This window comes from Genypterus blacodes, unplaced genomic scaffold (genome assembly GCF_046128005.1).
Source record: "Genypterus blacodes isolate CSIRO-AG114 ecotype Tasmania unplaced genomic scaffold, CSIRO-AGI_Gbla_v1 ptg000282l_1, whole genome shotgun sequence".
In the NCBI taxonomy this organism is placed as follows: domain Eukaryota; kingdom Metazoa; phylum Chordata; class Actinopteri; order Ophidiiformes; family Ophidiidae; genus Genypterus; species Genypterus blacodes.
Window position 1 is genome coordinate 140,001 of NW_027467073.1, and position 11,854 is coordinate 151,854.

Sequence of the window (11,854 nt, forward strand, 5' to 3'; positions counted from 1 at the left end):
CATTTACCTCCTTATCAGCTCTCACTAAACATGAAGCTTTCTATGGAACTCAGATGTGTAAACATGACGTTCATCAGTCTGACACACACACACACACACACACACACACACACACACACACACACACACACACACACACACACACACACACACACACACACACACACACACACACACACACACACAGTGCCTTCTACTTGCGCTTCCTCCATTTAATGAATCAATCAATCAATTTCTCCATCAGCGTCTTGAGCATTTGTCCCTGGTTTTGTCTAACAGGCGTCCAGTGTTCCACCCTGGTGAAGTTAAGATGATGAAGATGATCTGTCCTGGTAGACGAGCAGCTGTGACACTGCTCAGCTCCTCTGGGCTAAAGTCCAATCATCTGTTCCACCAGACGGCGCTGGTTGACTTTTACAGTTATGAGTTCTTGAATAACTCACTTTGACTCCATTCTTAATTTTGCTACTCCAAAAACACAGAAATACAAACACAGGCTCAGCTCCACCTGACTGACAGCTCCACCTGACTGACAGCTCCACCTGACTGACAGCTCCACCTGACTGACAGCTCCACCTGACTGACAGCTCCACCTGACTGACTGATCGAGCCACTGCAGAGGCCAAAAACATCATGTGATGTGATGTGTATGATCATATCAGATGTGTGTGTGTGTGTGTGTACCTTGTTGAGGGAGGGCACTAGCAGGCCTCAGATGTGTGTGTGTGTGTGTGTGTGTGTGTGTGTGTGTGTGTGTGTGCGTGTGTGTGTGTACCTTGTTGAGGGAGGGCACTAGTAGGCCTCAGATGTGTGTGTGTGTGTGTGTGTGTGTGTGTACCTTGTTGAGGGAGGGCACTAGCAGGCCTCAGATGTGTGTGTGTGTGTGTGTGTGTGTGTGTGTGTGTGTGTACCTTGTTGATGGAGGGCACTAGCAGGCCTCTGATGAGTGTGTGTGTGTGTACACCTTGTTGAGGGAGGGCACTAGCAGGCCTCAGATGTGTGTGTGTGTGTGTGTGTGTGTGTGTGTGTGTGTGTGTGTGTGTGTACCTTGTTGAGGGAGGGCACTAGTAGGCCTCAGATGCGTGTGTGTGTGTGTGTGCCTTGTTGAGGGAGGGCACTAGTAGGCCTCAGATGTGTGTGTGTGTGTGTGTGTGTGTACCTTGCTGAGGGAGGGCACTAGCAGGCCTCAGATGTGTGTGTGTGTGTGTGTGTGTACCTTGTTGATGGAGGGCACTAGCAGGCCTCTGATGAGTGTGTGTGTGTGTGTGTGTGTGTGTGTGTGTGTGTGTACCTTGTTGAGGGAGGGCACTAGCAGGCCTCTGATGTGTGTGTGTGTGTGTGTGTGTGTACCTTGTTGAGGGAGGGCACTAGCAGGCCTCTGATGTGTGTGTGTGTGTACCTTGCTGAGGGAGGGCACTAGCAGGCCTCTGATGTGTGTGTGTGTGTGTGTGTGTGTGTGTGTGTGTACCTTGTTGAGGGAGGGCACTAGCAGGCCTCTGATGTGTGTGTGTGTGTGTGTGTGTGTGCGCGTGTGTGTGTGTGTGTGTGTGTGTGTGTGTGTGTACCTTGTTGAGGGAGGGCACTAGCAGGCCTCTCCATTTCGCTGCGTTCTCCTCGTTGAAGAAGTCGTACTGCAGCTGCGCCGCCTGCATGGCTTCTGCTGCCCGGGACCTGCGGACTATTCAGTGGGTTACATGAAGGCTGTAAGCGGCTGTCCGGCTCTGACACGGAGGGTGAAACGCTCCTCAGAACATCCAACACAGTCTGGCCATTCCTCGAACATCGCATCGGCGGCTTCAAGGTGAGCCCGCTGGTGTCCAGATGTTTGGGGCTAACTGCTAACTAGCTTAGCAGCTCCCAGCTGCAGAGCGGACTGTGCTCACCGCTCCATACGCCTCTAACCCGGGCCACGGGCCGGGACGGCTCCGGCTCCTCAGCTAACTGTTAGCTTCTAGTTGTTATTCGCGGAGCCCGACAGGCCAATTTTAGCTGCAGTTGGAAACCAACGGATGAGCCATAAGATAAAAGCAGCTGGGGTCTGGGGCCGGACGGAGTCAGACGCTCCTGCGCGGCCACACCGGGTTCTGCTGGACCTCACTGGGCTTTGAGAGCCGCTGTATGCTCAGCCAGCCTCTCTTCTCCCCGCTCCGCACCATAAACAACCATTCCGACCTTGACGCCCCTCTTATTTTGGCGGGATCCTCCAGAAGACGTCCGCCGCTCCCCGCTACACTGTGGAGACCAACTGCCGCCGGCTTGTGTCGGAGGAGCGGGCAGCGTGCAGGCTGACGGCCGGAGCTCGGAGCGGATTTCTCCACTTGTTGTGACTCCGCTGAAGAGCGGTTACGCATGCGCAATACGACCCCTCTGACGTACATACACAATGCGTGAGTGAGTCTCCGCGGAGAGGAAGCGCGCGTGCGTATACGTGGATGTAAAAGCGTGAGGATAAGCTACAAGAGGAGCTGCACAACGTAGCGGGCCCATCCACATGGTGACAGATCTGTGAACAACGCTCGAAAACAATAGGTTCCAAAAAGCTATAAATTATTTAAACGAAGGCCTTTATCGAGTGGATTTTCTTGGTAGGACCTCAACAGAAGGACGTTAGACTGTTAAACAGTTCTAAAGAAAGTTGAAATGCGTTTGTGACTTTCATCCTGAAACGTATGATGATGGCTATGGTTTGTGCTCTGGTCAAACCGGCGGGTGGCGCTATGGAGTCTGTGCTGGTCCTTCTGACGTCACTCAGGTCAGCTCCCCGGCACTTTGTTTTGACGACTTCTTCTCACTCAGTATCTTCTAATCAGACCTCAGATTACAGACAGAAAACATTTCCAACAATTAACCAAGCATTGTCGGCACCAAAGACAATTCTGTTTGTTTATTATTTGATTTGATATCAATAATATTAATATAGTCAAAAAATATGTTTTTAACAGAACAGATGCGGTCAATGCATGTTTGTAGTTGATATAAGCAGCACCAGTATCTCACCTTATTTTTGTGTGCTTAATGTTTATTTATATGTATGTAGGATATTCATAGATGATTTGATGCTCCCACCTGAATGTGATGTAATGTTCATAATAAGTAATGATCCTCTGTTCTCTCACACACAAATGCTTCCTCTAGATTTCCTTCAGCGACACAAAGCCTTTTTCTCTATTCATGGAGATGCATGCTCAGTGGCTGGGGTGTACACAGTAGATCACTTCAATCAATCACACAATAAAACTACAGAAGCACTGCTGTCACAACAGTGGTGTTGCATGAGTGGGACATTGACACCTGTCCCATGCAAGAGCGCATCCAGGACATTAGTCAAGCTGCTCAAACTGAGGCCTGCATGCTCTCAGGGAGGGAGAGCAGGAAGGTTGGAAGGTTTCTGATTGGTTTGTGGGCTCCTCCTGGAGAGCCTGTTGAAGTGTTGTGACACTGAACCTTGCATGCATGGGTGAACATGAGGTCATTACTAAGAATAAAAGCGCTATAAAAGAAAGGTCCACACGGTCCAATGACATGAATATCAAGACATTTCTGTGTAGCTGAAGTTGTTAATGCCTTTTCTGAATGATCACACTAGGTAATGGAGCAAAAAGCACCACATCAAATAGAGAGAAGGGTGTGTGTGATCTTATTGTCATACAGTCTTATCAGAGTGTGTAGATATTTGTGCTCTTACTTAGTTGAACCCCTGCAGTGACAATCCAAGGCATTGTTCTAATACACCTGTGAGTTTCATTGTATCTGCCTGATGGACCTGCTGCTCTGCTCCCAGATAACATCAAACTTCTGTTTCCCATCATCGCACACAAATGATTCCACATCTCACATTTTTCATCTCTTGATTACATTACGGCCATTTAGCAGACGCTTTTATCCAAAGCAACTTATATTACATTACCGCCCATTACAGAGGGGGGAGCAGTTGGGTTGGGTTCAGTGCCTTGCTCAGGGGCACCTCAGCAGGGACTCAAACCGGCGACCCTCCGGTTCCCAAGCGGAAGCTCTACCGACTGAGCTACTGCCTGCCCATCTCATTAACAACATCAAACAAATAAGACGTACAGTATCTCTCTAAGTGAAGTCTGCATTAATCAACCTCTAGTGTGGACCCGAAGCTGAGTTTGCTGCCAATGCACTTTATTATGTAGAAAACTGTGATGAAGAGACTGCAATAACTCTGCTCATGTTAGTATTGTTTATTTACAGTTGAGCATCACTGCAGCAGCCAGTAGGGGGCAGCAGAGGGGACCAGGTTATATGGGAAAGTAGCAGGATTTTTAGGGATGAGATACAGTTACAGGGGGTTAAAGAGACATCAGAAGGTATCAGAGCATATGAGTGAGTGTCAGAGGGTATCAGTGGGTTTGAGTGAGTGTCAGAGGGTATAGGTGGGTATGAGTGAGTGTCAGAGGGTATTAGATTAGATTAGATTAGATTAGATTAGATTCAACTTTATTGTCAAAGAGCAAGTACAGGTACAAGCCGATGAAATGCCGTATAGGTGGGTATGAGTGAGTGTCAGAGGGTATAGGTAGGTATGAGTGAGTGTCAGAGGGTATAGGTAGGTATGAGTGAGTGTCAGAGGGTATAGGTGGGTTTGAGTGAGTGTCAGCAGGTATAGGTGAGTCTCAAAGGGGCTCAGAGAGTGGCAGAGGGTATCAATGGGTATCATTGCATATCAAAGGGAATCAGTGGGTTTTAAAGGGTATCAGAGGGTGTGACTGGGTATGAGTAGATACTAGAGGGCATCAGAGGGTTTAAAGGTGTATCAGTGGGTTTTAGAGGAGAGGGTACCAGAGGAGGTCACTGAGTGGCAGAGGGTAGGGATGTGGGATCCTGCCTGCCACACAAACTGCAGACTGAGCAAATGATGACTGAAGAGTTTTTAAGTTCTCCCTAAAGTCAACCGATAAACGAAGCACCATGCAGCCGTTAAACATGAAACACATCATCATTGTTCCCATCTGATCACATCTGGACTTCATGTGTGAGCAGAAACATCAGTCGTACATCAGATCAGCTGCTTATCATTTCCAGTCATTTACATGGACTGGTGTTCGTTCAGTAAAGGGACTCGTCTGAATGTTCTCCATGTTTTCCCAATGTTCCTCAGGATGGGAACACTTGTCCATGGCTGAAAACATTAAAAACACATACTCCTACAGTACATGGCTTCATATCTTTACAATATCCATTTATCCATATAGAAAAACATGTTGATATACAGTGTTTTGGAAATACTGACTGACATTTTATACATGATTCAGCTCGGTGAAACCATGTAAAATGATTCTCAATCTTTCCATCTGTCAAGGATCTGGAAACATACAAAATGCTGTGTGACATTGAGGGCTGCATTTAATAACTGCAAAAATAAAGAAGTGCATGTATGAGTCATGTATTTTAGTCTTCAAGTTTGATTTAGAATAATTATATTTATGATCCTTTATGAATGAGAAAGATGGATGAGATTTTATATTTAAAACAAAATTCACTTAAACATCTTTCATATCTACCCTCATAAACGTGTTCCTGTGCAACATACATGATCCTGAACCCTGCATGATGTTTTTAATAATGAACCTCGCAGCCAAAAAATCTCATTCATATTTTGCGATATTCATGTTTTCACAACTGATTTGAGAAAATTATATTTTGTTTTAAAGGAAGTAAAGTGACTGTGGGTGGGGCCTCCCAGTCATCCTGATTGTTGGAGCTTAAACAAACAATTTGTGCTGTGGAAGACGATTCCTTCCTTCATTTTACTTTCATTTTTTTCAGAACATTTATGTCTGAACTTTCTGTGGTTGTTTCCCTGTAAGTTGCATCAAATGTAGGTGTTTGTGGTTCTAAGTTTGGTTCCACCTTTATTCAGTATCTGTGGAAGCAAGTTACATATCTACAGAACTGTCCTGCATGCAGTGGTACCCTAGTCACACACCCTTTCATGATGTTGACTGTCTTACACTGTAGTGATGTCTCGTAAAATCAATTTTCTTTGTATATCTGCACAACAATGAGAATGTTTACATGCACATACAACACTGCGTTAAGGAGAGTAACCCGGTTACGGAAAGAAACCTGTATAGTGTCAATGATGTTGGTCTGTAAACAGATTTCTATGTGTTTTTGCTTTGTGGTATGGCATCTTGTGGATCTGCTCCATTAACCCTAACCTTCCTCAGCCATTCCCGAGTCAAGCTTTATAAAAACATAGCGCTGTTTTTGCCCATCTAAAATATTGTGCTCTTTCATTAGACTCAATCGTAGTATTGTTTTGGAAAGGTTCCTAAAATGCGAGGATCTGTTGATGGTGCTCGTTGGCTGTAAAATCCAGTTTCTTGTCTGAGGCAACGGTGAACATTATTGTATCAAACCCAACTAAAGTCATGTGGTGTAGCTTCTACAGGCTTCAACACGTCCATGGAGCCATAGGGGTCCATTCAAAGACCTACACAATGAGACAACTTACAGAGACACAAAGACTGACAGAGAAAATGATGACGTTTTGCAAAAATGGCCTGTCAGAAGCATCAAGTTTCACTATTTTGTTTAGCTGATGGAAGCTCACTTTGATTGGCTACTGTTCTCATGCCTCTAACTGGTTTAAGTATATGTGACAACAAACCAGCCCTTGTGACACTTGTGATTGGCTGCAGTGACGCGTTCATGTAGAAACACACCGATTGGTTTGTTTTAAAGGGTTACCCAAATGTCCAGTCGAATGTGGAGGTGAGCGACGTTCTCTGCCTTTGCTTGTTTGTTTACATTGATCTCAAATATGGAAACTGTCTCCGTCTGCGTCATCACATAAGCAGCTAACCAATCCCTGCAGTATAGGGCAGCCTGACCTCTAAGCGGGCAGCCTGACCTCTAAGCAGGCAGGAGGCCCAAGTGAACCTCTGCTACCTAAGCTGGGTTCAACCAGCACCACCTGGGGTTCTATTATTTTAGCCTCAGTATGGGCGGATTACTTCTCTTCTCTCTGGGATGAACTGCTGCCACCTTCTACCAAATAAAAAATCATGTGCATTTTATTCAATTAAAAACATCCACATGAAGATGTCATACAGGAAGTGATCCAATCTTTGGACTTTGTGTTTTGAGACTGATTTTAGAGACAAAATATGATACCGAGGTAAAGTACATGTACGACTGGTGACCACTGAAGAAGATTAAAGGATTAATTGCTTATTGATAATTAAAATCGCCTATTGTTAATCTCACTTATCTTGCAACAAAAACAGCGGCGGATCAGTTTGGAAAATTAAAAAATACCTCAGGTCATTTATGCAAACTGACCTCTGAGGGTCTGAGTGTTTGATTGTTAGTCACATGATTAAATCAGATTTTTTAAATCTGTCTAACGTAAAACACTGCAACTATTTTTGTCATCATTTGAAAAAATGACAGAGCCAAAAGTTTATGGATAAGTTTCAGTGTTGCACTACATGTATTATTTAATGTCTTTACAGTTTCTCTTTGTTCTACTAGACTCTTCTGATGTGTGTGTGTGTGTGTGTGTGTGTGTGTTTGTGTGTGTGTCCTGTCATGTACAAACACTTTGCTTCAGATTAAAAGTGCAAATTTTTGATGAAGTTAGCAATAAGTTCAGACCGAGGACTCCCTGGCAGTCTTGGATCGCAGCGCCTTGGCCCGGCTCAGGAAGGGGAAGGTGGTGCCTAGGCAGCCCGAGGCCACAGTGAGGCCCAGACTGGCCCAGGCGCAGCAGATGGACCAGCCGTAGCCGTGGTCCACGTCGGCCGGCAGCCCGTAGATGAAGGGTGGGTTCCTGGAGAGGTCATAGGTCACGCTGGCAGCATACGTGCAGAGGGAGATGGTACAGAAGATCCCTGCAGGAGACCAGGAGTGCGGTTAGCTGTGAGTGGAGTGAAGGATGATGGGAGCTCAACTGATAAAAAACAGAATAGAAATAGAGAGCAGAATGTTCTGTTTGTCTTTGTGGAACTGGGGTCAGGATGGCCCTGCTCCCTGCTCTGGTCCCTTACCCAGAGGAAGTGCCTCCCTGCTGCCCCCTGGTGGAGGAGCACTGAAGAGCTCCTCTGACCCAGAGATAGAGCTCCACTGAGAGGCAGAGCAGTAAACAGAGCTGCAGGTCTGCTCTCCTCTGTTTCAGGCTGATAGAAACCAGCAGAACCTCCCCAATAAAGGTCAAAGGTCACACGGACACAAACACTAAACACCTAAAGGAAACTTCCTGTAAGCACACCTGAGCTGAAGTGAGACTGTAATACATGTTTGGAGAAATCAAGACGGACTGAACCATCTGACTGAGGGACTGAACCATCTGACTGAGGGACTGAACCATCTTACTGAGGGACTGAACCACCTGACTGAGGGACTGAACCACCTGACTGAGGGACTGAACCATCTGACTGAGGGACTGAACCATCTGACTGAGGGACTGAACCATCTGAGGGACTGAACCATCTGACTGAGGGACTGAGCCATCTGACTGAGGGACTGAACCATCTTACTGAGGGACTAAACCATCTGACTGAGGGACTGAACCATCTGACTGAGGGACTGAACCATCTGACTGAGGGACTGAACCATCTGACTGAGGGACTGAACCATCTGACTGAGGGACTGAACCATCTGACTGAGGGACTGAACCATCTGACTGAGGGACTGAACCATCTGACTGAGGGACTGAACCATCTTACTGAGAAGGTTCCAGATAGCAGGAAACATATCTCCTATAAGATGCTGACTGTGTTGTGTTCCTGTCAGGTCTGAAGTGGAGACGACGCCCACACAGCCTGAGTCGTGGGCCTCACATATTCTCATCGTCATTTTAATGAAAAGCTGAATTATTCAACCAATCAACACGCTGATCCAGAACAGAGGGCAGAAGCTAAAGACACACACACACACACACACACTGTGGTGTTACCTGCCATGAGGAAGAGTAGACCGGAGACGTGCTGCGTCAGAGACTCCTCCCAGTAAAACCCCACAGACACCACGATGCTTCCACACAGCAGGACTGCAGCCGCCATGCCCAGGAACCCTGCTGTGATCCTGCGCAGGTCTGACACACACACACACACACAAAACATGCTAATGATGACACACACACAAAGTGTTCCCATGGCAACTGCCTCCCTCTATCACCCCAATGTCCCTCTGCACTGTTACATAAATGTGTCCTGGTTTCTATGGCAACTAGTGACAAGCAATGACAAGGAGAGGCCTGCAGACTGACAATGAAAAGAGGATTCATGTAGATTCATATACAGACGGATGTAAATAGTATACTTATATATACTTTGTGTCTATATGTCTAAATAAACAGCTCATGAAGTTTGATTGAGACTCTAGAGATCTCTCCAGAAGGTTGATGTGTGAAATATGTGAAGTGGGTGTGGCTGTGTGAGGTGGGCGTGGCTAAAGGTCTTCCTGTGCAGACATGTTAGCTAACTTTAGTGGACTTTGGAGGCGGAGCCTTAATGCTTCGCTTTCTGTGGTCTCAGCAGGAAGAGGAAGCTCGTCTGCTGCTAAGTGATCAGCTGATCTGATAACAACACAACCAGGAAAACTGATTCAGCACCATTACACTGTGTGTGTGTGTGTGTGTGTGTGTGTGTGTGTGTGTGTGTGTGTGTGAGAGAGAGAGAGAGGGGGGGGGAGAGAGAGGAGAGAGACACAGACAGACAGACAGACAGACAGACAGACAGACTGTGTGTGTGTGTGTGTGTGTGTATATGTGTGTGTGTGTGTGAGAGAGAGGCTGAGTGTGTGTGTGTGTGTGTGTGTGTGTGTGTGTGTGTGTGTGTGTGTGTGTGTGTGTATGTGTGTGTGTGAGAGAGAGGCTGAGTGTGTGTGTGTGTGTGTGTGTGTGTGTGTGTGTGTGTGTGTGTGTGTATGTGTGTGTGTGTGTGTGAGAGAGAGAGGCTGAGTGTGTGTGTGTGTGTGTGTGTGTGTGTGTGTACTCACGCAGCAGATGCCACTCGTCCTGCTGGATGGTTCTGGTCAGGTTCAGAGGGATGTTCCTCAGTCTGATTGGCTGAGAGAAATGATACTTCACAGCTGTGCAGCGATCAGCGATACCTGAAAGCACAAGACCACATGAGACCCCGGACACCTCAAACCTCTTTGGGGTTCAACCAACCAACCAAACATCTCACCTCTGTTCCTGTCCCTCTGCTGCCAGAACCAGGTTCACTGACTCAGGTCCTTGATGTTGGCCTACAAACTCTCTCTCTCTCTCAAATCGTCTTAAACACTGCAGCTGCCTGCCTGCCTGCCTGCCTGCCTGCCTGCCTGCCTGCCTGCCTGCCTGTCTGCCTGTCTGCCTGCCTGTCTGCCTGCCTGTCTGTCTGAGTCAGATCACCACAAACAGCTGATTGAGTCAACATGACCTCACTCCTTCTTGCTGTGATGTCATAGCTTTGTTTGGTTCAGAACCTGAAACAGTTGGACCTGGAGATGAATGGGGTCAGAAGTGGTACCTTAGCCAGGTCTACATTAACCCCTCGTCTTCCTGCTGGTTGTGCTCCATGAAGTCATTTTGAATCAGGAGTTGTGACTTGCTGTGATTTGTGATTTTAGAGAGAAGCACAAACCTGCAGACTGAGAGCCAACAACAACCCAGAATGCATCAGTGCTCTCACTTAGACCGGTTCACCAATATGTTGACAGGTAACGAGTTTTGTATCTGTCTGGGGTTAAAATAATGCTAAATGCTTCTCTGTGTTCTAAAATGTATTTTCCTTCTGTGCGTGTTTAGTTCTTAAAGCATTGAGTGACCTCTAAGCGTGTGAACAGTATGACACATGTATGTATGTTGTACCTCTGTCTATAAGCTTGTCGATGTCGGCGTCCAGGCCCTTGAAGTAGCACTTCCTCCAGAGGCCGGAGTGTGTGGAGAACAGCGGCCTGCCGCACTCCGTCTCCAGGATTCCCATCCCCAGGATGGCCCGCCAGTTCTCCAGCAGCTCCTCCTCTCTGCTGCCCACATGTACGGGCTTCATCAGCGCCACGTCCCGCTGCCGCGCTCCGCCGCTGCCGGTGTCCACCAGCGGCAGGTGGTAGATCGGCATCTCGCGGTTCTTCTGGTCGTTCGAGTCCGATCCGTGCCGGTCGCAGTTGTGTTTGTGGCGCCGGGTGTCGGTCTCGTACCAGTGGTCGGTGGAGATGGCGGTGAGTAGCAGTAAGAAAGACGCCGCGCTGAGCGCGAGGCTCACCGCCGACACCGACCCCGTCACCGCGCCCGCTCCCGGGCGCTCCATGGCGGCCACATCGGCCGAGCAGCTCCCGGTGCCGCTCTTGTCTTTCGGTGTTTTCTCGCCTCTGCCGGTGCCGTTACTGGGCATGTTGTGGTGCCATCCCCGCTCCGCACCCAGCGCAGGATAGGGACTCTTAGATCAGGATTCAGGGTCCCTGAACCAGGATAGGCGGACAGCGAGAATGTGGGGATGCGGGAACGTCAGCCCGTCAGCCCGCCCCGATGTGTCCTCCACTGCACGGCGTCATGCCGACTGACCGGAGGCTGGAGCGTCAAGGTGGAGGCTGTCAGCGCGGGAAAGACCGGATAAGGTGGCTTTAGGTTTCACAATAAAAGCTGCACACAGTCCCAGAGATGATTGATCATCATGACACTGAATTTGGAGTCCACTTGCATATTTATCATCCCGATTTTACATTTTTAAAGAACAACTGCAAAGAAGTATTTCCATAATAAAGGAAGCAGTTTGTTGTTTCCATTTTGCTTTTCTATTTTTTGTGTTGGGTTCTTGGCCCTTTTCTGTATGACAACAATTAGCTTTTAATCTACAAACATACATTTAAAATCAAATACAAATCAAATCAAAATGTAGCT

General features: G+C 47.5%; 2 protein-coding genes across 6 annotated transcripts in view; both read right to left on the reverse strand.

The window, feature by feature from the left end:
* Nucleotides 1-2,339, reverse strand: part of sos1 (son of sevenless homolog 1 (Drosophila)) — a 20,100-nt gene extending 17,761 nt beyond the window's left edge. For 3 of the 5 annotated variants that reach the window (XM_076172081.1, XM_076172080.1, XM_076172085.1), the window contains exon 1: nt 1,566-2,339. In XM_076172081.1, the coding sequence (XP_076028196.1) occupies nt 1,566-1,652 (87 nt within the window). In that variant the 5' untranslated portion in view covers nt 1,653-2,339. Of the gene's footprint in view, nt 1-684; nt 1,117-1,565 lie in introns of those variants that run through there. The other 2 variants (XM_076172082.1, XM_076172083.1) reach the window with 2 other exon arrangements.
* A 2,837-nt stretch (nt 2,340-5,176) lies between these two features.
* On the reverse strand, nt 5,177-11,529 carry tmem178a (transmembrane protein 178a). The gene is made up of 4 exons (XM_076172108.1): nt 10,826-11,529; nt 9,970-10,083; nt 8,927-9,064; nt 5,177-7,862 (listed from the first exon to the last, which is right to left on the reverse strand). Exons 1-4 carry the CDS (start codon nt 11,346-11,348, stop codon nt 7,621-7,623), a joined length of 1,017 nt encoding a protein of 338 aa, XP_076028223.1. The 5' UTR covers nt 11,349-11,529; the 3' UTR covers nt 5,177-7,620.
* Between the last annotated feature and the right edge of the window lie 325 nt (nt 11,530-11,854).